General features: G+C 43.7%; 1 protein-coding gene and 1 long non-coding RNA gene across 41 annotated transcripts in view; one reads left to right on the forward strand and one right to left on the reverse strand.

Annotated features, from left to right (window-relative positions):
• Positions 1 to 3,157, reverse strand: part of LOC144578385 (uncharacterized) — a 285,723-nt gene extending 282,566 nt beyond the window's left edge. Inside the window, exons 1-2 of one of the 2 annotated variants that reach the window (XR_013524050.1) lie at positions 3,007 to 3,157; positions 2,711 to 2,801 (exon numbers count right to left, since the gene is read on the reverse strand). This is a non-coding gene — a long non-coding RNA (uncharacterized LOC144578385). Of the gene's footprint in view, positions 1 to 2,710; positions 2,802 to 3,002 lie in introns of both variants that reach the window. The other variant, XR_013524049.1, reaches the window with a different exon arrangement.
• The window catches only part of MAGI2 (membrane associated guanylate kinase, WW and PDZ domain containing 2), a 1,508,583-nt gene extending 1,481,899 nt beyond the window's left edge, over positions 1 to 26,684 (forward strand). For 28 of the 39 annotated variants that reach the window (XM_035254988.3, XM_035254996.3, XM_035254991.3 and 25 more), the window contains 2 exons: positions 17,214 to 17,250; positions 23,759 to 26,684. In XM_035254988.3, the coding sequence (XP_035110879.1) occupies positions 17,214 to 17,250; positions 23,759 to 24,414 (693 nt within the window). In that variant the 3' untranslated portion in view covers positions 24,415 to 26,684. The remainder of the gene's footprint in view (positions 1 to 17,213; positions 17,251 to 23,758) is intronic. The other 11 variants (XM_035254993.3, XM_078343009.1, XM_078343010.1 and 8 more) reach the window with 5 other exon arrangements.
• Positions 26,685 to 26,960: the final 276 nt, after the last annotated feature.

The following is a 26,960-nucleotide window of genomic DNA, read 5'->3' on the forward strand; positions in this document are numbered from 1 at the left end:
TGAATCCAGAATCCAGCTTTGTCAGTTATTTTAAGTGGATATAAATGAAGATTTTGGCCAATCCTTTCCACCCCCAGAGGTCAAGGGAGCAGCTGCACTTCTAAAAATTAAACTATGTTCCCAACAAAACTTTTTCTTGACCTTTAAAGCTGATATGAAGCTCCAGAGCATTGTACAAAATGGCCACGCAGATATTTTCCCACCCTATACTCCACCTGCCCCAAGCAGAAACAATGGGTCCATTCAGTTCACCTAGGACATGATCCAAGGCCCTTTGCATCAGTGTTAGTTACCAAAAGATGGCTTGAAAAAACACTGTTTTTAAGAGTGAAGCCTCTTCTTGTCAGGGGATATAGGTAAGAAAAGTAATATCCCACTCTATATGCATATGTTTTTATCTAATTATTTCACACAAGGCAGCTTTGTGAAGAAGGCAAGGGAAGCAGTTAACATTTAGGAAAACTGAGGCCCAGAGAGATTATGTGGCTTACCCAAGGTCACACAGCTAGAGAGCAATAGACAACGTACCTGAAACTGTCCTCTGACTCCAAACCATAGTGCCCGACTATGTTATGCCCTGCTGATCTGATTCAAAAGCTTTCTTTAGGTGTATCTGGGGTGTTGGTGTATCCCAGTATATTGAATATATAGATGTACCAATGAAACCCTGAGTCTTGGGTTTCATTGTATCAGTCATGGCAATTGTATCAGTCAGCTGCATTTGACTTCCCCAGGTGTCCCCAGCTCTGAAACTCCAAATCTAGATAAAGCTTATTTATTGGGAGCAATTCCAAGAGATTCAGTCCAGTCTGAGGCCTTCAGATCACCTCCAGAAGGAAGGTTAGATCTTTTTTGGCAAACCCAATGATAACAAGAATATTTACTTCTTATTAATTGCCTGGCACACCAAGTTAGTGAGCCCATTTAAACCGCACAACAACTCTGAGGTAGGTACTCTACCCACTGTCATTTTGCTAAGAAAAAAAAAACAAGGATGAGAGCATTTCAGTGACCTGCTTGATCAGGGAGCATGATCAAGGATTAGAAGCTGGGTAGTTTGACTTCACAGGCCAGACTTAAACCCTGCACTACAATATCCCAGAGGAGTTCACGCCCTCTTGATCAACCTATAACCCTCCAGACACTCCCAAAATTCAACCAGATGCCAAGCCATTACAAAGAATGTTGTCTTACAAAGTAGCAGCCCACCCGTGTTGGCCCAGAACCTGTAATGTTTGCCAGAATCAGAAAGAGCTGCCATGTTAGCAATTTAAGATTATCACATTGTTCCCCTTTGGGTAATTCATCAAAGCATGTAAGCTTAGCCAAAGGACATATTCCTCAACCGCTGGGCACCTGAACAAAGGCCCCATGACCCAGGCTCTTTGGGGTCAACAGCAACCCTCTGCAAGGACCTTCCTTTACTAATCAAGGAAGAAAAGATAAAGTAAATAACACTACTGATTTGAGATCAGAAGGAGCAATTTAGGCCCATGTCTCCTATACTCACAGATCCTCTCAGTATCCCTGTTCATGGAATCATCCTTTAGCCTTAGAAAATGGACCCGAGTGAAGGGAGCAGCTCTGCCCACTCAGGCCTTGCTTTTTGACCAGCCCACAATGCGGCAGGCGCCCGTTTCTATTACAGGGCGGGTTGTGGAGGGTCACAGCTGCTCATTTCCTCCACACCAAACCTCTTCCTCTCCCCTGACAGCAGCCTCACTTGGAGTAGGGTTCTGTGAGTCCTTTTTGGCAGGAAGGCCTACTTAAACCCATTCAATGAACTATTTACTCATAGGGCATAGCAGGGCATCAAGCCCAGTAGGTTCTGGCCACAGCCCACCACTGGCATTCAGGGAGCTGACTTTCCAGGCTTTTGTCTTTGTTTTGTTTTGCCTTTTGCTTTTGAAACAACATCTCACTCTGTTTCTATGCTGGAGTACAGTGGTACAATCATGTCTTGCTGTAGCCTCCCACTCCTGGGCTCAAGCAGTCCTCCCACCTCAGCCTCCCTAGTAGCTAGGAGTACAAGCATGCACCACCACACCCAGCTAATTTTTGTGTTTTGTAGTCAGAATCTTGCTGTGTTGCCCAGGGTGGTCTCAAACTCCTGGGCTCAAGCGATCCTTTCACCTTGGCCTCCCAAAGTGCTAGGATTACAGGCGTGAGCCACCACACCTGATGACTTTCCAGGTGACAGGAGGCTAAGTGAGCAGCTTTGCAGCAAGCTGACTAGAGGTTGCAACGCTCCCAACCTCAAGAATTTCCTATTAGGTCTCTTATTCAACCAAACTCGTATCTCTATTTTGAAAGAATCCTTTCTGTGTGCTTGTGTTTGGCTGTCTGAGTATCTCACCCCAAGGAGCCTCAAGAGGCTTCTTGCCAGTGTCTCGGGCAGGAGGAGCCTTCTATCGCATACTGCAGCCTCAGGTGACTAGACTGAGTGAATGTTGTTAGTGGATTTTTCTTTCCACAGAGACTCACATTAAAGCTCACAGACTTCAGGTGAGAAGAATCAGATGTGTTCTCTAGTACTAAAGGAGCCTGAGTCAGTTTCAATCTTCCCCCATCAACACGCCAGGAGCATTCAACAAAGTGCAGGTGGAAGGTCAGCTGATGCCCAGGTGGGCGGTGAGCTTTCCCTGGACACCAACAGGCACCTTTTGAGGCTCCTCCAGAATGGTCTAGCCACCTTGGAAGGATGACTTACCCAAAGGCGTCTCCAAGGATTAACAGCTCCAGTGAGCCCCTTAACGGTTGTCATTTATCTCAGTGCCAGTCACCAGTCATTCTGAGTGGAGCTGTAATGAATAGAGAATGATGTAAATGTGTAGGCAGACCTCTAGAGCGTTTAGACGTCTCCGTGGGAGGTATGACGTCATCCCCAACGCCCCCTGACCTTCCCCCTCAGGGCTGCCTCTAAGGCGAGGTGGCCGGGCCCCGTGCGGCTCCCAGAGGTCCTCCCACACTTCCAGGACTGAGCCCCGCTGCTCTGCATCTACCTACTGGATCCTGAGGATCCCCTCATTCCCAGTCGAAGGACTGCCATCTGAAGCCGTGTGGAGTGACCTTACCCACCCAGGGGAGGTTGAGAAAGGGGTGGAATCGGCGCCCCTTCCTGACCCTGGGCTGAGCTGGGTGGAGTTAGGAACGAGGCGAGAAGGGAACCCGCGGGGATGTGACGCTGCGGCGCGACCAGTGGCCGCCAGGGGGCGCCCGTCCTCCTTCCCGCCCGCATCTCCCCTCATCCTCCCTCTGCTTGGACAGAGGGTCGTGAAGACTAGAATTCAGCTCTTACTCCGGACCGCTGCAAGGTGATCCAAAGGAAGTTGCTTACTCTCCCAGCATTGTCCTTTGGCAAAAACATGCAAAAATAGTAGTCCCCACCCACAAGCCCCAGAGGAGCACCTCAAGAACACAACGGGATGTCTCAGGAATGCTCTGGCAACAGCCCCTATTTGCACGAATTCTTATTACTAATCATGTCTTCCTTGTTCAAGTCGAACGTCTGTATAAGCACAGTTGCACGTATGCTGGGAGCTGCCCTTTAAGTGACTCTACCCACACATTAATGTGAAGATTAACCTCTCAAGCTGCAGAATGAATGGTATAAGCAGGTTGCTAGGAGGTTCATCTCGCAAAACTGCAGACTGATGTCTACAGACGTAAAGACTGAGCCAGAACGAAGCAAGTCTATTGCCCTGGAAGAACTCCCCACATTTTTCAAGCAATTTCTCCAGTTCATTTGTTTCGAGCACTTTTGAATTCCTCTGGCATAATCACTCTACCCTTTGTCAACACAAAATGATTGTTTAAACGACTCAATAAGATCATGCCATGGGCAACTATTTCCATTTATTATGATTTATTGCCTGTTTAGCACCAATGTGCCAGGCACATTCAACAGAAGACAAGCCGCCTCTAAAAAGGTTTTTCTTTCTGCTCTGGAGGCCCACAGAATAAAAACAACCTGCTCAGAGTAAAGTAAAGATCATCCATGCTGATGAGGATCAGTGACTAAGGACATCTTGGAAAGAAGGTCTAATTTTCCAAATGATAAAGAACAAGACTTCTTCACTGTGGTGGGTTCTCCTGTTGACCTAGAGCACAAAGTAAATTCATTAAAGACGGAGAATTCCAGGTTTTCCACCAGGCGAGGCAGAGATTTGTCATGGATAAACCTAAGTCACACAATCCCCCTTGAAGGCAAGAATCTGGTATTCCTTGTCTTTGGTCCCCAGAACTGGCCCCTCAGTGGCACCTCTAGGCACTGAATAAATGCTTATTTAATTGATTAACTCAGGCATGAGAGATCCCGTCTACAATTTAGAGAATTGAAATTTTTTTAACTCAGTGCTTCAGAGAAGAGCCTGTATAATTTCAGTTCTTCCCTCAGCTTATTGCCAAAGAGGGGAAGGGACAGGTACTTGGCTGCAGTCTCTGAACCAGCTCCAAACCTCAGGAATGTGTTACCTGGATAAACAGCCTCCAAGATGTTCTTTATAACAACAGCAACTAGCTTACTAACTTAAAAAAAAAATCCTGTAAGTGAATATTAGACACCAATTAGAATCACTTGTGAAAACCTAAAAACACTATGAACATATCATTCAGATACCCTTTCTGGAATCATAGCTATGGCAGTCAAGAGGTGGCGTCCTGTCCTGGCTATGCCAGTAACATGACATGAGTTAGGCTCAGTGAAAATGCCCACGAACTTAACTAAACCAGAGGCACTGTGAGGGTTTGAAAACAGAAACTGGCCTGTGAAGCCTAGACTTTCTCATTCTTCCTGCAACTATCATTCACTTCAGTGTCCTGGTTGAAGCTCTTCTTTCTTTCCTCAACTTCAGTTCGCCTGCCCCCTACAGTTTACAAAGTGAACTCACAGCTAAATTGTGACTTAGCTTCAGTGGCAAGTGAATCCCTGGGAAGCTTGTTAAAAATGCAGATTCAGATTCAGTGGGTTGGGGTGAGGGGAGGGGAGTCTGTTCTCAGGTGATGCAGTCAGTCCATGGAGGACACTTTGAATGGCAAGGATATAGAAATTCATACAAATTTTTCCTACAAATTTTACAAAGTATGCAATATCCTTAAATGTTTTGCATTTAACAACACAGTACCACAATGAAACTAAAGAGTTTTTTTAACATCAAGTTGATGTTTCATATGGATATATTACAGGTGCAGATCCTGATCTAATTACACATACATGAAATATACACATATGCCACATTCATCTACATAATTAAGGCAGCTCCACTTTCAAGAAAGAAATTTGTGATCTCTGATTTCATTCTTCATTCAATTAATATTTACTGAACACTTAAAATGAGCCCAGCACATGCTCTGGGACTGAAAAATCGCAACAGTGAAGAAGACAGATCCCAGTCCCTTTCTAACAGAATTTATATTCTAGTAAAAGGAGATACACTTATTTAAAAAAAAAAAAAAAAAAAAAAAAAAGCAGCCAAGTGCAGTGGCTCATCCCTGGAATCCCAGCACTTTGGGAGGTTGAGGCAGGTGGATCACAAAGTCAGGAGTTTGAGACCAGCGTGGCCAACATGGTGAAACCCTGTCTCTACGAAAAATACAAAAATTAGCTGGGCACAGTGGCAGGCACCTGTAATCCCAGCTACTTGGGAGGCTGAGGCAGGAGAATCACTTGAACCCAGGAGGCGGAGGTTGCAGTGAGCCGCGATCACACCACTGCACCCTAGCCTAGGTGACAGAGCAAGACTCTTTCTCAAAAAAAAAAAAAAAAAGGAAGAAAGAAAGAGCAAATATAAATTACAGTAAATGTTGTAAAAGAAACAAAGAAGGAAATGAAATAGAAAATAACCACTTTGGACAAGGTGGGAAGAGTGGCCTCTCTGAGGAGGTGACGCCAATGGTCAAAGATCAAAGATCTAATCCTGACACATCTACTGTGAAGAGACAAGGGGCTGAGTTTTTAGACTCCAGATGTGCACACGGCCCAGTAACCAGTTCCTACTGCTTCAGCAAAGGTACTGAACAGAAAGAAACGGGGCCGTTCCACAGCAGGTCCACTGACATAAGCCCTCTCCCCTCAGCTCTGAGATCTTTTTCCCATCCTTTGGCTCCCCCTGCCAGTCCGCAGCCCCTCCCTGGGGTGCTGCACTCACACCGTCTGCAGGCATTGCTAACACAGGAGGGTTTTTCCACTTTTGCGTCACACACCTATAAAAATCCAAGGCTTGATAAACCACCATCTGTAAGGATAGTCAAATTGCTTCTTGTATTTCCAGCTCAATTTTATTTCTGACGAAATGACTCCAGTGAAAAACCTTATCTTGCACTAAAATGAAATTAAGCCTGCTTGAAAATAGCCATTATATATGTACCCTAAATGCTACAGAAATTGATACCAATCAGTTTGTTTCTAGGAAGGCATCCTGGAACTGTTTGCAGAAATAAAAATTCATAGGCAGGCTTTGTCAACACCGATGAGGGCTCAGATGGTTTCAAATAGTCTCATCTTTTGTCCTTTATTATCATAGCAGGAAAGATGCAGGGGTCTTTCACAACACCACAAATAGGAAGGAAAGGTTTTCTGCATCCTTAACTGCCTTATGGAAAAAGAAGGAAGGTTGCAGTAACCAAGAGCTTGCAGCTGGAGCTAAGGACATCATAGGCCCTCCGCCACCCCACCCCCATCCTATGTTCACAGAGAGGCCTGTGACCCCAGCTTGACCAGGCATAGTCAGGGCCACGGTCTGCCCAAGGCTCAGGTTAACCAACCCCTGCTTGCCTTTTGGAGAGCTCCTTTTACCCAGATGCCTTGGGGGTGCTGGTTCCTGCACAGGGGTATTATCCAGGTGGCAGATCTACCAGGGCCTCTGCTCATCCTTCTCTAGGGCTATTGCTTTTCTCATAGCATCTCTTGCAGGATAAGTGGGAAAGAAGTGATACACCCACCTCTCCTTTTTGCTCCTTACAGGAGCTTTAGATAAAAGTTACCTAAAGGGGCCAAGCATGATAGCTCACACCTGTAATCTCAGCACTTTGGGAGGCCAAAGTGGGTGAATTGCGTTTTAGATCAGAAGTTCGAGACCAGCCTGGGCAACACGGAGAAACCCCTTCTCTACAAAAATTAGCTGGGCATGGCAGACACCTGTGGTCCCAGCGATTCAGGAGTCTGAGATGGGAGGATTGCTGGAGCCCAAGGAGGTGGAGGCTGCAGTGAGCTATGATGGCCACTGTACTCTAGCCTGGGATCAAAAAAATAAAGAGTTACCTAAAGAGGGTAAAAGGAGACAATCTCTGGATGAGCCACATAACTTCTATGAACCTCTGTTTCTTCATCTGTGTAATGAAGACAGCAGCAATATCTACTTCGTAGGTTTGTTATGAAATTTAAATGATGAAATGTATCCACAGCATTGAGCATGAAGAGCAAGCACCCAATGAATGTTAGCTGGTTTTTTTTTTTACCATTATCATTATTTACAAGTGCTTGCCATATGCCAGAAACTCTGTTAAATGCTCATTTAATCTTTATAAAAATTTGCCATAATTTTTTAACATATCTTAGATACATCACTTATGATTGGAGACGTTAAGTAATTTGCAGAAAGCCACACAGCTGGTCAGTAGTGAAGCTAAAATCTAAATCTACACTGCCTCACTTGAGATTTCAATTCTCTTTCCTATCCCTGGCATTCGTCGATACTGACATTACAAAGCCAGCTACTGAAATGGAATTCATTCAGTAGGTAATCCACCTCAGGTTGCTACTGACAAAAATTCAAAAAATATACCTTAAAAAATACACACACACACACACACACTGAACATGCATTGGCCCATACCTGATGAAAAATGCTTTGCAATGTGAGACTTTAAAATAATATTCACCACATTGTATTCTTATTGATTTTAAAGAAAATTAAAGTTAACACAAATTTACTGTTGGGCACAACTTTCTGGAAGGCACTACTAACAAAGAAGCTTTAGAACACAGTTTCTGTCTTCAAGGAATGAATCATTTCGTTGTGAAAGAAAGATGGGAAAAGGAGAATAAACACATGAAGAAGCAAGGGATAGACTAACGGTTTACTGCAATAAAGTAAGAAAACCATTAAGGCCATGATTAGAGGTCAAATAAGAGGGTGTATTTTAGGAAGCAGAATACAGGCTGGGCTGAAGAGTGGAGGCCAGCGGCCAGGTGGCCTGTTGGGATGATGCTGTAACATCTCACTTTAAAGGGACAAGGGCTGAGGAGGGTAGACATGAATGTGAGGGATGTTCTGAAGGAACACTGAGGGAACTTAATGACTGATTATATAGAGAGATTAGGGGAAAGGAAGATGTTAAAGGAGATTTCAGAATTCCCATACTTGGGAGGTCCAAACCTGCTTGTTCAGTCTGTTCCCAATCTCAGCTGCCATAGCAGCTGATGCCACCATCCATCGTCACACAAGCTGGAATTCTAAGGGTCACTCGGGACTCCTCGTTCACCTACTCCTACCTCCACACATCTCCTCAGTCCTGCTATTTCTCTCCTCTACACCTTCCAGAGCTGATCTCTCCTGCTGTGCTTTGTCCCACCCTATCCCATCTCTCACCTGCACAGCAGCCCCGCCTGCCACCACGGCTCCTCATCTCATTTTATGGCTGCATCAGCACCCATGCCAAGGATCTAACACACACCTCTGCTGCCCAGGCTTCAAACCCTCCAGTGCTTCTCCAGCACCTGCACGGGCAGGGCGGGGGGGCGGCGGGGGGGCGGCGGTGGGGGCCACAGTCCTGTGTATGTCCTGCAAATGCAGAAGTTCATCATAGCTTAACGCCACACCTCACATCCTGTGTTTCAACCACGGAATCCATGGGGAATCCCTGCGAATACCATGCAAGAGGCACAGGACTTGAACAGGTAAATGAGTGAGTGGATGTGATACTATAGGAAAGTCAGAATTATGTGGCTGATTCTGGAGAATAATGAAAAGCTTAGTTTGGGTTTATATAAGTGAGATATTTCGGCCAGGCGCTGTGGCTCACACCTGTAATCCCAGCACTTTGAGAGGCCAAGGCGGGCAGATCACCTGAGGTCAAGAGTTCAAGACCAGCCTGGCCAACATGATGAAACCCTGATCTACTAAAAATAGAAAAATTAGCCAGACATGATGGCACATACCTGTAGTACCAGATACTAGGGAGGCTGAGGCAGAACAATTGCTTGAACCCAGAAGGCAGAGGTTGTAGTGAGCCAAGATCACACCACTGCACTCCCGCCTGGGTAACGGAGCATGACTCCATCTCAAAAATAAAATAAAACAGTGAGATATTTGTTTTTTTCCTCTTTTCAAGGTAGGCAAGAACTGGATGTGCTTCAAAATAGAAGAAAAGGGACCACTTGAAAGAAAGGCTGATTATTAAAGAAATAGGGATGATTCTCCCACTTATGATCAATAAAATTATAATCAGCTAGTCTTCACCTAATGACCCTTTCCTCAGGGAGGCCTCCCTGAATCCCTAAATGAGAGTACCTCCTCCATTAAATGCTTCTGTAGTACCTTTTGTCTTTTTTTCCCCCAACTTTCTTTTCATCACATTTGAAATCACTTGTTCTATGTCTATCTCCTATAATAAGCTCCTAAGGGCAAGGACGTCACTTTGTGATAACAAATTAAACTTAAAGCATAGTGCTTGGCACAGAATAGATGTTCCATCTGAATTAACCACAAGATTAGTAGAATTTCTCCACCCTAAATGAGCGTCCTTCTACTTGTCAATTCAAATGATACAGAAGTTTGTTGATAAAAGAATCTAAACCACCACAGTAAATTGTAATCCATGTATCGTTTATTTGTTGGTATTCCTAGTGACTCATCTGTTTAGATAAGGTGGAGGGATTGAGCATCACTCTCTTGCTTACAAAAATCTCACCAGCTGCCCATACCATACTGTCTGCCCAAATCTAGACAGGATGAGGGTCTTACTCCTTGGGTGGCACACACGGTTCTCCCCAACTTGCCTTCTGAGCCTCCTCTTCCACCACCACCCCATGCACCCCTTGCCCCTCACACAGCAGCCCACTGAGCTCCGCCGTTATTGATCCCCCTTTCTGGGATCCTCTGCGCCACTCTCTGCATCTAGTGGCCTCTTACTCTCCCTTCCAACTCCAACTCATACCTTCCCTAAGGCCCACATACAGAATCATCTGTTCTCTTCCTGCCCACTCCACAGCACCATGTACTTCCCTCTAGAAGCCTAGAAATCTGAAATAGTACCATGAGTTCCCTGAAGGCACTACCGTGTCTTGTTCTTCTTTACTTCTCCAGTGCCTTGCACAAGCTTGTATAAAAATTAGGTTTTGGTTTTTGTTTCTGTTTTTGGCAAGCTCTTGCTCTGTTGCTCAGGCTAGAATACAGTGGCATGATCGTGTCTCACTGCACCCTTGATCTCCCTGGACTCATGTGATCCTCCCACCTCAATCTCTGAAGTAGCTGGGACCACAGGCATGTACCACCACACCTGGCTAATTTATTTTTTGTAGGGATGGAGTCTTGCTGTCTCGCCCAGACTAATGTTTTCTAGTGAATCAATACAAAACTCTAGGTCCTCCTTGACTGCTCTCTTTCCTCACACCCCACATTCAGTCCATCAGCAGGTTCACTCTAGTCTATCTTCAAAAAGGTAACCTGAATCCAACCCCTTCTCATATCTCCATGACAACCACCACATCCAAGCTACTATCATGTCTTGTCCAAGCTACCACCACAGCCTCCAGACTAGTGCTCTTCATTCCACCTCAATCTATTGCACACAACAGCTGTGTTTGGCTGTTTAAAATATCATTTCTCTGCTTAAAACCATCCAGTGGCTTCCATCACCCTTAAAGCCCAGACTCTTTCTTAAAGCCCTATATGATCTCACACTTCCCTCTGCCTCTCAGTCCTCTTGTCATTCCTTGAACATGTCAAGTTCTGTCTCATCAGGATCTTTACACTTTCTGTTACATTTGCCTAGTGTGTTCTTAGCCCAAGTATCCAAATGACTTTCTCCTCCTCTGCATTCCAATCCCCACTTACTGTCACCTTCCCTGACCAGCCTATCTAAAACAACACCCATCACTTTCTATCTCCTTAACTTAACCTTATTTTTGTTCATTGCACCGGTCCATATCAGACTTTCTATTATTACCTATTTGTATATTAATCTTTGGTGTTTTCCACTATGACAGTAAGGTCCATGGAGACAGAAATATTGCTTTCTTCACAGGCATATTTTCAGTGCACAGACCTGTACAACATGAAAAGTAGATGCTTAATAAATATTTGTTGGCTAGACACGATGGCTTACACCTGTCATCCCAGCACTTCAGGAGGCCAAGGCAGGCAGATCATTTGAGTCCTAGAGTTCAAGACCATCCTGGGCAACATGGCAAAACCCTGTCTCTACAAAAAAAATTACAAAAGTTAGCCAGGTGTGTTGGCACACACCTGTAATCCCAGCTACTTCAGGAGGCTGAGGCAGGAGGATCACTTGAGCCCAGGAGGTCAAGGCTGCAACGAGCTGAGATTGCGCCACTGCACTACAGACTGGGTGACTAAATAAGTAAATATTTGTTGAATAAAGCAGCTGGGTATTGGGTCCTAATGTAGAAAGATATCAATAAGAAGAAAGCGTTCTAAAAAATAAAGCTGGGTACAGAAAAAAATGTCTAAGGACACCCTTGTTGAAATACAATAACAAAAATGGACAGTTTCAGGCACAAGAGCTCTCTTCACTAATTCATTTTCTTTTTAAACAGCCAGAAGTATTTTAAAGGGGCTCTGTCTCTTGGGGACAGGCTGTTGGGGATATAGTCGCGTATCACTTGTGAGGCCTTAGTCTAGAAGTAAATTAGTCTCATGCCCAAGCCCTGCCTGTAAATGGCCTACAGAGGAGACAAAAGAGATCAGGAGGAAGATCTTGAATACCCCAGAAGGTATGGATTTAGCCAGAGCCCACGGGAATCCTCAGAGTAATTCATTTCCACTTCTTCCATCTTTAGCAAGATGTGGCTATTATCAGTTTCCATCATCTCTCCCATGACATAACTACTTTCTGATTAATTATTCTCATCCCTTATTTCAGCTCTCTGCCACTTCAGACAGGGCTGTATTTCTGTGATGAAGAACACCATTCTAGAAAAGCTTTGAGATTAAAGATGCCTCTAAAGATTAAAGTAAAACGTCTTTAATTCAGATTCTTCTAATTCTATGAACTCAGAATTCACTATCAGTCTCATTGGGCTAAGGCTCATCTTGAGCCAATGGTGAGGGACACAGAGGAAGTTCTAAAGCAAAGTAGTGGTAGAAATACTCTTTCCAAAAGGTGTAATCAACTTAAAAAGGTTTCTTCCCCCAGGTTTAAAAATACTTTATCAGCACTCTTAAGGTATTTCCATTTAAAAAATTAAGTATTATTTATATACATTAAAATTTACCCTTTTTAGTGCAAATTCTATGAGTTTCAAAAAATACATGGTTATATCATCACTACCATAATTAAGATATAGAACAGTTTCATAACCTCCCAAAATTCTCTTATCCTCCATTGTAGTCAAGCCTCCTCCTACACGCAGCCCCAGAAACCACTAATCGGTTTTCTCTCCCTTTAGTTTTGCCTGTTTGAGAATGTCATACAGATGGAATCACACAGTATGTCACTTTTTGAATCTGGCTTTTCCCTTAGCATAACACAGCTGAAATTCGCTCACTTTGTGAGTATAAGTCATTTGTTCCATCTCATAGCTGAGGACTGGCCCATTGTACCACAAAGTGCTTATCCATTCACCAGATGGACATTTGGGTGGTTCCCAATTTTTGGTGATTATGAATAAAATCACCATAGAAATCCACATACAGGTTTCTGTGTGAACATAGTTTTTGTTTCACTCAGGTAAACACCTCAGAGTGGCTTCCTGAGTCAGATGTTGACTAAATGTTTAAGGATCTGCCAAACTGTTTCCTTGAGTGGCTGCTCTACCATTTATTCTGAACAATATCGTGTGAGAGTCTTAATTGCTCCACTTGCCAGGTATTTTCAGTTGCGTCGTGGTTGTTTAATTTTAACCATATAGTAGGTGTACAGTGGTATCTCATTGTAGTTTTAATTTTCATTCTTCTACTACTGATGTTGAGCATAAAAGATGCTCTTTTATGTTCTTATTCACCATCCGTGCATCATCTTGGTAAATTGTCAATTCAATAATTGGATTCAAACTATTAATTTAATGGCTAATGTGCATATAACATCCATATAGATTATTTCATTTGCTCTTTATGACTCTGAGAAGGAATTAGGGCAGGTATTGTTCCACTTTACAGATGATAAACTGAGGTTGAAAATGGTTACATGACTTCCCAAGTTCATACCAGGGGGCAGAACTAGAGGTAAAAGTCAGGTCTCCCCGTCACCACTTTCTACCACAAGTTGCTGACTTGCTTCCTAAAAACAAGTAGGACAAATCTTGACTCAGCTGGACTGAACTGTCAGCTGAGGCTCCAAGTGACTGAATGCCCCAGAAAAAATTATGGAAAGCCTGTCCTTCCCTGCTGTGTGACAGATGCTTCCAACCCCCTTACTTCAGCAAAACTTCCCCGTGCTTAACTCTTTTTTGGAGCCTCGCAGTCTATTGAGCAAATCTCTGACTTCCGTGCCTTCCTACCACCAGAGTAGAGATTCCTGCACTTTACCGGGGCTTTGAGAGACACTGCTTCTTCAGGCAGTGGTTTTCAGACCTGCAGTGGTTTGCAGACTATCTGTTAGAGCCTGGAGCATCTCAAGAAATGACCTAAAGGGCCCCTGTGGGTGAGAGAAAGGGTAGGTGGCGGGAGGCTTTGGGTCCTCCTTAACTAACCAAAGCAGTTCCATTTTTATCTATTTTACATATTGGTCTTTCATTTAAAATTGTATTTGAGAAGGAGGATGTGTTGCTTTCAAACAAATTTCAAAAACATCGCCTCAAAGCTTGTCTTTAAATATTTGAGGATAAGAAGGTCTCCAGGCATTATTCAGACACTAACACAAGCTTGAAGTAAATGAACCAGCACATTTCTCATAGATTCTCTAATGCAGATTTTAATAATTCAAACTGATCCTTAGGTATCCCCACATTCCCAGACCAGTCTGGATTATCAAGATTTTTTAAAATCTCAGAACACAGAGCTGAGTTTCCTAACCTGTGCTCCATGACATACCTCTCGTGAGTGATACCAAGATACTGACTCCTCTTAGCCCTTGGAGTGTTCAGAAAGGGTTTGGTATCTTCAGACCTTGATCATCTTCATGTTTACTCCAGTGCATTGCCTAAGTATCATCCTTTTCTATGTGTCCCGATATGGAAAAGGTTGGAAAACACTATTATTATAACAGAATAATGTAGTCGTTATCCTGATTCTCACTTACTAACTGAGTGGTCCAGGAAAATTGCTTAATTTATCTACCTCTCAGTTTCCTAATCTTTGAAATGGGGATCATAGCACCATAGTTTTGTTTGTTTGTTTTTTGAGACAGAGTCTTGCTCTGTCGACAGGCTGGAGTACAGTGGTGCGATCTCAGCTCACTGCAAACTTCACCTCCTGGGTTTAAGAGATTCTCCTCCCTCAGCCTCCCGAATAGCTGAGATTACAAGTGTACACCACCAGGCCCAGCTAATTTTTATATTTTTAGTAGAGACAGGGTTTTGCCATCTTGGCCAAGCTGGTCTCGAACTCCTGACCTCAAGTGATCTGCCCACCTCGGCCTCCCAAAGTGCTGGGATTACAGGTGTGAGCCACCGCACCTGGCCTCATAGCACTCTATAGTTCTTGGAACTGTTATGAGGATTAAAAAGTAATGTACATATATGATGCACGCAGCACAGTTCCTAGTACATAGAAGACGCTCAGGAGACAGTAGCTCCGTTGTTAACAGCCCCACCTATCCATGAGATTTGCCCTTTTGGCCATAGAGGGAGCTAAAATTCGCCACAGATTCATTGCTGCACCTTTGATTATGCTTTCAAAGAGTGTAAAGGTGAAGCTTCAATAAGCAAATACCATCACCATTGTAAAAGTTATTAATGTTCATAACATCTAGTTTACATATCTGGTAATAGAAATGAAACAAACGCATGTTTGAAGGCCACTGACAATGGCTCCTTACTTGGAAACAATGCTTCAGAAAGAGCAGATGCAAAGTAAAATAATTTGTTCTGAACTTTAAGGTAGTTTTTTTGGTTTATGGTTTGTTACAAAATCAGTCACCTTAGCGATGGCTGAACAGATACAAATGAACCTTTATAGTTTGAACACAATTCTTAAAAGGTTTTTCTTTTGAATACCAAATGACTTCACATTACTGTCCTTTGATCTACGCTAATCATTTTAGTATTTTCCTACAATATCCTAAATTAAAAGAAAGATTTCAATATAACCACACCAGTGTTGGCTAACCTGGACAACTGAAGGTTGCAACAGGAAAGAGTTTTTAATGAGAAATGACATTAAATTCATGGATCTTTTTACAGAATAATTCTAGTCATTTGAGCAGTAAAAGTATTTATGTCTCAAAGTGACTCAGTGTCTCTAGTATCAGAGTATTTTCAATTCAATCCAGCTTCAAGGAATGTCACTGTGAAGATACATTTTTAAGTAGTTAGTACTATCCTGCCCTTAAGAAATCCAATTTTATTGTTCTCTGGTTACAGGTCATATTTCTAGCATTTTCACAGATCAATGCTCTAATCATAGTGACTGTCCCCCCAACCCCCTATGTCCAAGATTCAAACACAAATGGCATTTCAGAGTCTCTATTAGGAATAATGACAGACCTGCTTCTGACAGTCACTTTAGATAGAAGTTTCTGTTATACTGCCCCAGAAGACATGAGCCCCCATCTCTCAGTCAGACTAGCAGACAGTAAAGCCGCCCAGTGTCGGTGTTTCAGCTGAGTTGGTAGAACATTACCCAATTCCAAAAGCCATTCAATGACCCTTAGCTACCAGTTGGGTGGCCTTGACTAGGTTACTTAAACGGTCTCAGTTTTCTCATCTGTAAAATGTGTCAGTTTACATGTATTAATATGAGTTAATACATTTCAAGACCTTCAAAGAGTGCCTGGCATCTAGTAAGTACCTCAATCAGTGTTAGCTATTGCCATTATTAATAGTATCATAGCAATAATGCTTCTATTATCTTCCTGACCACGCTAATCCAAAAGGCAGCCCTTAGGCCCTGGTTTCAAGCTGTGTATTGAGAGTAGGAAGCCATCATAGGAACGCTTAACCATGACTTCCCGAAACACCCAGCCTGAAGCTGGACACCCTGAGGCCTTTGCTGAGGTATGCGGCAGTAGACAAAGTCTCTTTCCCCACCCCCAGTCTCTGGCTCCCTTCTAAGGGTTTTCTTGATTATATTTGGTTACAAAAAGCAATCACCCAGTGGCTCACGCCTGTAATCCCACCACTTTGGGAGGCTGAGTAGGGCAGATCATGAGGTCAGGGGTTCAAGACCAGCCTGACCAACATGGTAAAACTCAGTCTCTACTTAAAAATACAAAAATTAGCTGGGCATGGTGGTGTACATCTGTAATCCCAGCTACTTGGGAGACTGAGGCAGGAGAATTGCTTGAACCCGGGAGGCAGAGGTTGCAGTGAGCTGAGAGCACGCCGTTGCACTTCAGCCTGGGCGACAGAGCAAGACTCTGTCTCAAAAAATAAATAAATAAAAGCAATCTGTTCCACTTGGTGATGGTGGAACAGATACAAATGAACCATTATAATTTGGGCACAAGCCTTAAAAGATTTTTCTTTATCAACCTCTGTGTCTTCAGCCCTGGATAAAAATTAACTCACCCTTGATGTGGGTTATGCTGTTGTCTTCTGTATAAATGTTTGCTGGAGATAAGAGCCACCTGGGAAAACCAGCAACACAGATACTGCAGCAAGCAGTTTATTCCTGTTGGGTCAGCTCTCTGGTTTTACCATCACTTTGGTTATATATCATAAAATAAATAAGCTGTTGAAACACAATTGCTGTAGGTGAGATTTTTTATCTCTGGCATATGAAGTAAAGGAGCACATTTTATTTTTTAATATTGCTGGGCTCCTACCAGATAATTTAAGAGACCATACATCTTTAAACTCAAAAATAATGGCGTGTGTGTAATCTGTGTGTATATATACTGATATGTACTTACGGATTAATCAATCTGTTTTCTAGGAAAGATCCAAACTGGCTAGAACTGACAATAGGAAGGGTAAGAAACTTGATACTAACTTAGGAGAGGGGCTTGCTTCTCCCACCGTGGAATATAAGATATTTAGGGTCTATCCTACCTGTGGGTTGTTGGAACATTCTCTGGCATGTTGGTTAATGACTTCCCAGGGACAGAGCTCCTTTAAGTAAAGCTGTTACTGCATCATTAGAGCTCACAACAAGGGAAAGAACATCCCTAAAATTTCAGAATTTGACTTTGCTCCCCAGGAATCCGAGCTTCTCTTCATCCCTCTCCATCCTAAGGGGCCTCTGATAAAAGCTGGGAACTCTCCCAACGTATTTCTGTGGCTGGCTTCCTCCTTGTTCACTCTCCCCAAACTTAGTCTTTTCCCCTCCCCTTCAAATACACATTCCCATTTCACCACCGTCCTCCCTCTCAAAACTGATCAAAGTTTCAGACACAAACCTGTTTTTGACAGATTATACTTTAAATGAAAATCCTTTGCCCTGAAGTGTTTCCTCAAGTCAGCATTTGGTTTCAAGTCTTCCATTTCTATTTGTGGAATATATGTATTCACTCATCAAATATTCATCAAGCACTTATTTTTGTGTCAAACGCTATGCTAGTTATTAAGTACACTGTGATAAACAAGGCCAACGTGGTCATTGCCCTCATGAAGCTTACAGCTAGCATTTGAGACTGATGTTTATCAAATAAGCAAGCAAAAGTATAATTACACATTATAATTACTACAAGGCAATAAAATCGAGAAGGTGATGAGGAAGATGGAGCATCTACTGTGGATTGGAGTTCTCTGGGATGCTATTAAGAGTCCTGAAGGATGAAAAAGAACCTGCCCTGTGAATAAGTCAACAAGAATGTCCCAGAATGGAAAGTGAGCTTAGTGCATTTGAAGAACTGGACTAAGACCAGTGTGGGTGGAGAAGAGGGAATGAGGGAAAATGAAGCTGGTGAGGCTGGCAGGGGCCAGATCATGCAGGCTTTTGTAGACTGTGTTAAATCATTTTGGATTTTGATCTAAGAGCAGTGGAGATCCATGGAGCATTCAAGCAAGGGAGTGGCATGATCTAATTTATGTCTCAAAGAGATTGTTGTAGATGTTATACAGATAATCACTGCAGGTGGGCAAGAGTAGAATGAAAGAAGAGTGGGTTCTTTAGCCCCTGTGAGAAGTGATAGCTTGGCAGGCCAATCTCTTGGGTAGGATATTTAAGTTAGTTGCCCTGGGGAGGGTATGTGGTTCACAGTAGACTACACTTAACTTCTCTTTATGAATAGCACTGAAATTCGTTTTTGACATTTCTGTCTTCAACAGTATCCCCAAGGGTTCATGAAAGATGCCCACACTGGGGCCCTCTTTTAACCATGTCCTAAGCAGCCCACAATGGTTGTATCCTTCCAGGAAATCCCTATATTTTGAATTAGGTGAAAGTGAAGGTGAAGATAAGTTGACTGAGTCCACACATATTTGAAAATAAGACTAATTTTTTTAGGTCTTGCTGGTGGATTGTATCTGTGAAGTGAGGGAAAAAAAGGAATCAAGGATGACTCCAAATGGTGACTGTACCATTCACCAAGATGGGGAAATAAGGGAGAGTGTGCAGGATAGGCTTGGGGAGAAAAGATTTCTATTTGGACTTTGTTGGATCGAAGAAGCTAATGAACTATCCAAGTGGGCATTAGAAGGCAGATGGATACACCAGTGTACAGCTGGTAGAGCTCAGCAGAAACGTTTGGGAGTATTGTTGTATAAAAGCCACATTAATAATGAAAACACCTAGGGGAGAATGCAGAGAAAGAAAACTACGTAAGACCAAGCCCTAAAGAGGTCAGGTAAAATCAGAGGAACCCACAAAGTCAATTGAGGAAAAACTGCCGGAGGTAGGATAAAAAAGCAGAAGGGGATATCATAACAGCCAAGAGTTCAGTTTGTTAATGGAAGTAGTCAGCTGTGTGAAAATGTGGTAAGACATAGTCATCCTTCAGTTTCCTCAGGGGATTGGTTCCTGGAACCCCACAGATATCAAAATGCTCAGATGCTCAAGTCCCTCATATGAACCGGTGCAGTATTTGTATACAACTTACATACATCCGTATACTTTAAATCATCTCTAGGTCACTTACAATACCTAACACAATGTAGTGCTATGTAAACAGTTGCTATACTTTGTTTTTAATTTGTATTACCTTTAATTGTTGTATTGTTATTTTGTATTTTTTCCCAAATATTTTCCATCCTCAGTTGGTTGAATTCACAGATGTAGAACTTGCAGATGTGGAGGGCCAGCTGTATTGAGTTGAATACAGAGTCCTCTGGATTTCACAACAGAAAAGTCATTGGCAGCCTTGACTAGAGCAGTGTCACCAGGGTGGTGGTGGAGAGGGCAGGCTGAGGAAGCCAGTTTGGAATGAAAGGCTTTTTCCTTTTTTGATTCAGCCACTAGGCCTGGGGACATTGGACAAAGAGGCTGCATAAATCTCAGCAGGCCAGATGTGGCTGATTTCATCCTTCTAGGATGGGTCTCTTATTTCTAATTGTAGTTAGAGCATCTCAGACATGAACAATGCTGTGTAGCACATCTTCCTTGGTAACCACCTCATAAATGAACATGATCATACACTTTAGCCAATGCCCAGGTCCAAAAAAGGAGAAAGGGAAGAGAGGCAGGCAGAGGAGGCAGGCAGGTGGGGAGGCAGGCAGGGGAGGGTGGCAGGCAGGGGAGGGAGGCAGGCAGGAAAGGGACGCAGGCAAGGGAGGGAGGCAGGGGAAGGAGGCAGGCGGTGGAGGCAGGCAGGCGGTGGAGGCAGGCAGGCGGTGGAGGCAGGCAGGCGGTGGAGGCAGGCAGGCGGTGGAGGCAGGCAGAAGAGGGAGGCAGGCAGGGAGGGAGGCAGGGAGGGAGGCAGGGAGGGAGGCAGGCAGGGTGGGAGACAGGGAGGGAGGGAGGCAGGGAGGGAAGGAGGCAGGGAGGGAAGGAGGGAGGCAGGCAGGCTGGGAGGGAGGCAGGGTGGGAGACAGGGAGGGAGGGAGGCAGGCAGGGAGGGAAGGAGGGAGGCAGGGAGGCAGGTAGGCAGGCTGGGAGGGAGGCAGGGAGGGAGGGAGGAAGGGAGGGAGGCAGGGAGGCAGGGAGGGAGGCAGGCAGGGAGGCAGGCAGGCAAGAAGAAAAACATGGTCTTAAAGAAACAGAACTAAATTGAACTCTTCTTGTTATTGTATGTCAATATTTCATAAAAACTAGATTTTCCAGTCTTAGAGAAGTGTTCTTACTGTCCATCACAATCTGTCTCACCTTGCTGAGGCAGGTGATATAGGGCAAGGTGGGATAAGGGCTGCCTGCTGAAGAGGCCCCTGGTACTTTACAGAGCTTTGCAGGCTCATGCCTGTGCAAGTACCACGTTTGGCACTGAACTGAAGAGTTTCTACGCAGAAAAATGAAAGTATTCAACCACTCATATAGATGTCCATCTTTTAAATCACTTTGAAATAGTAATTTTAATTTCTCATTAATATTTTTAATCAGTAGTGACTTGGAACATTTTAGCGTTTAATTTCTCTCACTGTTAAGTGTTTAATGATCTATAAACAAACTCTTGAGAAACTTTTATAATAAGAGGAATCTTTGAATTTGTGAATAATTTCACCTTTTATTTTACCATATGAAAAATCACTGGAGGAGGAAAAGAAAAGAGTGTCTCCCTGAATCTCAGAAGTAATTTGAGGCCAACTAATGATGGATGGACATTTATTCGTCTGGTTTAATAGTTTTGCATTTTCCTGGATAGGAACTCTCCAGTTCAATGCCAGACATGTGGTAAGATTTTCAGAAATAAATGCCACGTCTTCTACTTAAGGACAAGATCTGGTTGCTGTTGGGTGTCAGTGGCCACTGTCCATGCCCATTTCACATACTTTGATCCTATTTGCAGGGTAACATCTTGTGACAATTTCTAAGTACAAAGAGTAAAGGAATCCAAAATTTTACTCTAGACTGGACCATTTTGTAATCTTGGTCAAGTTATTTAACCTCTCTCTGCTTGAATTCCTCCTTCAGGAAATGGTGTGAATAATATCAACCTTCTCCTTGTATCTAAGAAGTAATTTGAGGCCAGCTAATTAATTCTACCATATGTGATGTAATAATGGGGAAAAGAGCTATTAAAATGTGAAATATCATTACCATGGTAGAAGTCAGAGATCACTCTTGCACAGGCTACCCTCTCTTTTGGCCTTTTGAAGATCACTTTTTAACTCTTCTAGACTGTATCTCCCTAGATGGGTGGATTGCCACCACCTATCATTTGCTAGTTTGATTTTAAACTCTAACCCAGCCAAAAGTACAAAACATTCTCATTTCCACTGGATACATTTGCCTTTAAGGATTTCAGACTATTCCTTGAGGTAACCAAGGATACCTGAGGTGTAGCAAAACCACACCTGGGAATCACAGCACATGGAAATGACTGCCTTATTGCACTTACTCAAAACCTCACCTGCACAGGTACTAGTTAGTGAGGTGGCTTTCACAGGAGCTCAGTCTTTAAGTAGGCAGCAGGTGGGGTGCAAAAGAAAAAATGTGACTGACCCTCCCCTTGCAAAGTGCTTTCCCTTATAAGGTCTATGTCCCACATCTGTAAAATAGGATATTTTATTCCCACCTCAACAAGGAAGAAATTGAGGCTCAGATTTAGTTGTTTGTCCAAAAATCAAATCACCAGGAAATACATGCCAGAGCCAGGATTATATTTCAGGGCTTCTGATGCTCTTCTAGGATTTCACTCACTATGTGAAAATGATAATGGACATCAGTGTATGGAAGAAGGAAGGTTAACATTATGCCCAAAATGTTCCATTCAAATTTCACATACAATGATAAACTTTTTTGATTTGCCATTCTAAAGATGGCAAGAATTACTGGGAAAACCAACGCCACTGCTCTTTTCCTCTTCTTATTGCTTTACAAATCAGTATCAAAGGTACTATATAAGAACCCTCAAGTTTCAAACAAAGTAGACCCTGGACATTAATGGACTGAGTATATGAAAGCATCCCTGACAGCCTCTGACATGTTACAGAGGCAGGAGCTTGAATCACATGCACTGAGGCTGCCGTGTGGGACTGAATCTCTTAGCTAGTGAGGGAGGCTTACCTGGCACTCAGAATTCACATCTATCAATGTGATTTCTTTGCTCTCCACTCATGACCCTATGCCAATTCTACAGAAGAAAAATTACACTCTGGAATGATATCACAAAATTTGAGCATTTTCAAGGTCATGAGACATATTTCTTACAAATATCAAGGAATCACAGTAATTGGATTTCCCTACTTTCATTTCCCCTTAGTTGTTGCTCACAGTAACAGTTAACTCATCTCAGATTCCTAATACATCTGTCCTTCTACTTGGCTTCTGATCAGCTGTTGCTTTTTTAAAAAATAAGTCATCTCTCATTTTTATCATTGTTTTATACGTGTTTTGATGTTGTCAATTGTCTTAAATCCTTTTTGGAAGTAGATAACTTAAATCTTAAGTAAATGTTGGAACTAGGCTTCCTAGAATTATCTTAGTCTTGGGGCCCTCCATAATGTTAGAAGTACTAAAAAGAATTAAGTTTCATCCAGACTTGGCAAAGAAAAAAAAATTAAGGACAACGATTTTTTTCTTCTAATTGTGGTTAAAAAGGAAAAAAAAAGGACGACTTTTTAAAAACAATGATCTTTTAAACTGAATGTATCCAAATTCTGAAACTGACAGCAGCTAGGACTATGCTTTGAGTGACACCTACTGGTTGAGAACGTCACTCCCCAACTTAGAACCCAGACCTGTGTTTCTCAAAGCTTGGCTCGAGACCAAGCTTGTCCAACCCGCGGCCAGCTTTGAATGTGGCCCAATACAAATGTGTGAACTTTTTTAAAACGAGATTTATACATGGTCCTTTTTTTTTAAGCTCATTGGCTATTGTTAGTGTATTTTATTTGTAGCCCAAGACGATTCTAATGTGGCCCAAGGAAGCCAAAAGATTGGACATCTCTGCTAGACCACCTTTTTCAGAATCACCCAGGTGCCTGATAAAAATAGAGACCTTCCTGGGCCCCGTGCGGCTCACATCTCCGGGCCTGGTCCTCCCAGGGAATCTGTATTTTTCACCACCACCCTGGTGATTCCAAGGTCTGCTCGAGCTAGAGACCTATTGATTCAAGAGCTGTCAAGTGAGCTGTCCACACAAGACTGTCAGACCCGAGGGCACCCCGGGAAGTTACCAGCCCAAAGCGAAGCTATTAGGCCTGGGCTTCGCGTTGGCCTTCCCAGTCCACGGACGGGGTTCGGGTCGTGGGGGATAAGTGGGGCGGAGGGAACCCCCAAATCCCCGGGGGCGCGGCCACTGCCCTCTTGGCAGTGAGGGTGGGAGTGGCGGTGGCTCCGGCCGCTGAGAGCAGTCGCCCCGGCTGCCTGCCCCTGTCCCCGGCATAGAGAGGGCGCGGGGACGGCCTGCGGGCGCCACTGCTAATGCCTGTGCTTCACGTCCACAGACGAATCCGCCCCCTGGAGTTCTCCCGCTGCCGCCGCCCCAGGTCTGCCGGAAGTAGGCGTCTCCCTGGACGACGGCCTCGCTCCATTCTCTCCATCACATCCAGCCCCATCCTCCGACCCTTCCCACCAGATAAGCCCAGGCCCAACTTGGGATATCAAACGGGAACACGACGTTAGAAAACCAAAGGAGCTTTCAGCCTGCGGCCAGAAGAAGCAGCGCCTCGGGGAGCAGAGGGAGCGCTCGGCGAGTCCGCAGAGGGCCGCACGGCCGAGGCTCGAGGAGGCGCCCGGCGGCCAGGGGCGGCCTGAGGCCGGCAGGCCCTCCTCGGAGGCCAGGGCGCCCGGGCCCGCAGCAGCGGACGTGGCACGGGCGGGTGGGAAGGAGGCGCCCCGCGCGGTGGCGGGCTCCGAGCTCTGCAAGCGCGAAGGCCCCGGGGCTGCGCCCGCGTTCGCCGCCACAAGTGGTGGCGGCGGCGGCGGCGCGCGGGAGGCCGAGGGCAGGGCAGGTGCGCGTGCGGGCCCCCGGCCTGGCCCGCGACCCCCGGGGGGCGCCCCCGCGCGCAAGGCCGCCGTCGCGCCGGGGCCCTGGAAGGTGCCAGGCTCCGACAAGCTGCCGGGCGTCCTCAAACCCGGCGCCTCGGCCGCCAGCAGATGAACCGCACGGCCACGGCCCGCCCCCCAGCCTCGGCACGGGCCGTTCTTCTTGGGTTCTGTCTCACAGCGTTTTAATTTATTTTCACTGTCACACGCATAGATCCACGAGGCACCAAGGCCTGGGAGCATCGACGTGAAGTCCCACGTGGCCAGTGTGCATGGGCGGCAGCGCGTCCACGCACAGACTTAAACTGATCCTAAAGCCCCCGGTTCCATTGTGGGGGCTTTGGCAGCTATGGAAGAACCAAAATAACGTGAAGAACATCACAGAGAGACAGTGCAGTGTAGCTTTAGTTTTAAGAAAAAGAAAAATATTCCTCCCCACTGCATGAAGGATTTGGATGTCATCCAAACTTTATATCAAGAAACTGGACAAGTTAAGAGCAATCACAAACTGGAATATCGCCTTAAAAATCAAACTGCACGGAGCAAGCTGAAACTGAGACAAGATTATATCTTTTAACTGATCTAAAGCGTTGTAAATAAATTGTTCTCGACATATCTAGACAGGGGTTAAAGGGTTTCTTTGACGCATTCGGAACTGTTCACCCATGACATGTTTCCATGGCTCATCCTTGGCATCCATCCTCGGTGTTAGCAGCAGTATTCCCTGCCTCCTGCGGGATAACTTAGAAATCTAGTGAGTTTATTGGTGTGATGCCATTTTTATTGCCATTTCTGTAATCAAATCATATTTCTGTACATTTTCAGTGGTAGGAAAAAAAGGTTTAAAATTGTATCCTAGGGAACGGTTTGCCGTACATCAGAATTTTGCAGTTTAGCTCATAGGTCTTAATTGGTTTTTCTCTAAACTATAAATTTTATAATTGAAGGACCACAATTTGTTTAATCAAGATTGGCAACGCTGCAGTTCCTTTATGAAGAGGCTGTTCTGTCGTCCCAGGCTAGCAGAGATGGATAGCTTCTTTGTCAGCAATGTGATATTTCACTTATTTTATTGTCTTATTTTAAACCCTCTCTCCATGACTTCATTTGCACTTTGACAGAGGGAGGCAGAGTATTTGTCTTATATTTCTCAGATTATAATGAATCTCTAATGTTAAAAAATTATAACCAATTTATTTTCATTAAAGAACGTGAGTCCATTTAGCATTCCTTTCTGCTTATCTTTCTTTCCTTACTCTTTCTCCTTTTGTTTCCATTAGTTTGCTTTTGTCTTGTATCCTTTGTCAATTTTTTATTTTGTTAGCAACCTCTAGACATTTGTTTATCTCCATGAATCTGTGATTGGCCTCCTAGTAAAATTCTAAGGCTTGCCTTCCCTACTGTTTTAGCATTTCTTTGTGAAGTGTTAGCTTCAATTAATTATCCATTGGTACTTACTGTAGCTACACATATTAAAAGGCAAAGTGTTTCTGAAGGCAATTTTTTAAAAATATGCCCTAAATGAATGAGGCTTCATCCTTCCCATATTCTTACTCTTTACAGGAGTTCAAATGCAAATAAGCTTCACCTCCCTACACTTGTAGTCTAATGAGTAAAAGAGGCGATCAGGTCCTTCTCAAAGGTCACACGTAATATAGCCTTCCTGGGCTGATCATTCCCCCTCCTTGTAATTGCAGTATCCTGAGTAGCAGTTTAATCATCAGACATCGGAGTAGTCATCAGAGTAGTTTAGTTGTTTGACACGAGGAGAATAAGGTTAAAAGCCTCAAGTGAAGGGTCTTGCAGCTTGTAAAAGCAATGTCCAAAAATGAAACCCATTCATCATAAACAAAAGCACAAACACTTGTAGCAGTTTATAATGCTTTTGGTTTAATCTCAGTTAGTCTTTCTCCCCTGGACTAGAAATCCAGTATAGTTTGCCATTAATTTATTGAATCTGGTTTTGGACAACGCTTCTGTAGTGTAGCTGCACGTCCTGGTACTGTATCCTCTGACCTTTATTTTCCATGTGTTACAAAAGGAAAAAAAAAATTGAGATTACACTGGCATAAACTCTAATTTGCACAGTTCACAGCTACTACTTGTGCAGTAATTGCTTTATGCGGCTGTAATCCATAACCTGTGAAGACAGCACATCATCTAAATCCCATTCCAAATAATATTTCTGTGTAGTGTTAGCTGTGAATTTACCCTGTACAGCTGTATCTCTATAAATATAATTTCATGTATTAATAGTTACAGAAAGACTGTAAGTGAGCAACTATTTTTATGAAACGCACCACTATGGATAAATTAACTTTTACAGAAATCTTGTTTACTGTATGATATTCTAAAACACTGTCAAATAAAATATATATCCAAAAATCTTTTCTTTTTCCAACTATATAGGCTGTGTGTTAATTTAAAATAGATTATTACTGGGGGTTAACCTAGTTTTTCAAAACTTCAGTTTTCTTTTTTAAGTTTAAGGCCCCAAATAGGACTCTTTTGAAACTTGAATCTAAATGCAGTGGCATTACATGGGAAAGATTCTTGGCTTTTTTGGCCTAAGTAAACAGTCTTCTCAGTCTAGTTGGTATTTACTTGTCAGGTTACTACATAACTTATGAATTGGCAATATAGTTCTGTTGCTTGCTACAT

Source organism: Callithrix jacchus, chromosome 11 (assembly GCF_049354715.1).
Source record: "Callithrix jacchus isolate 240 chromosome 11, calJac240_pri, whole genome shotgun sequence".
Taxonomy (NCBI): domain Eukaryota; kingdom Metazoa; phylum Chordata; class Mammalia; order Primates; family Cebidae; genus Callithrix; species Callithrix jacchus.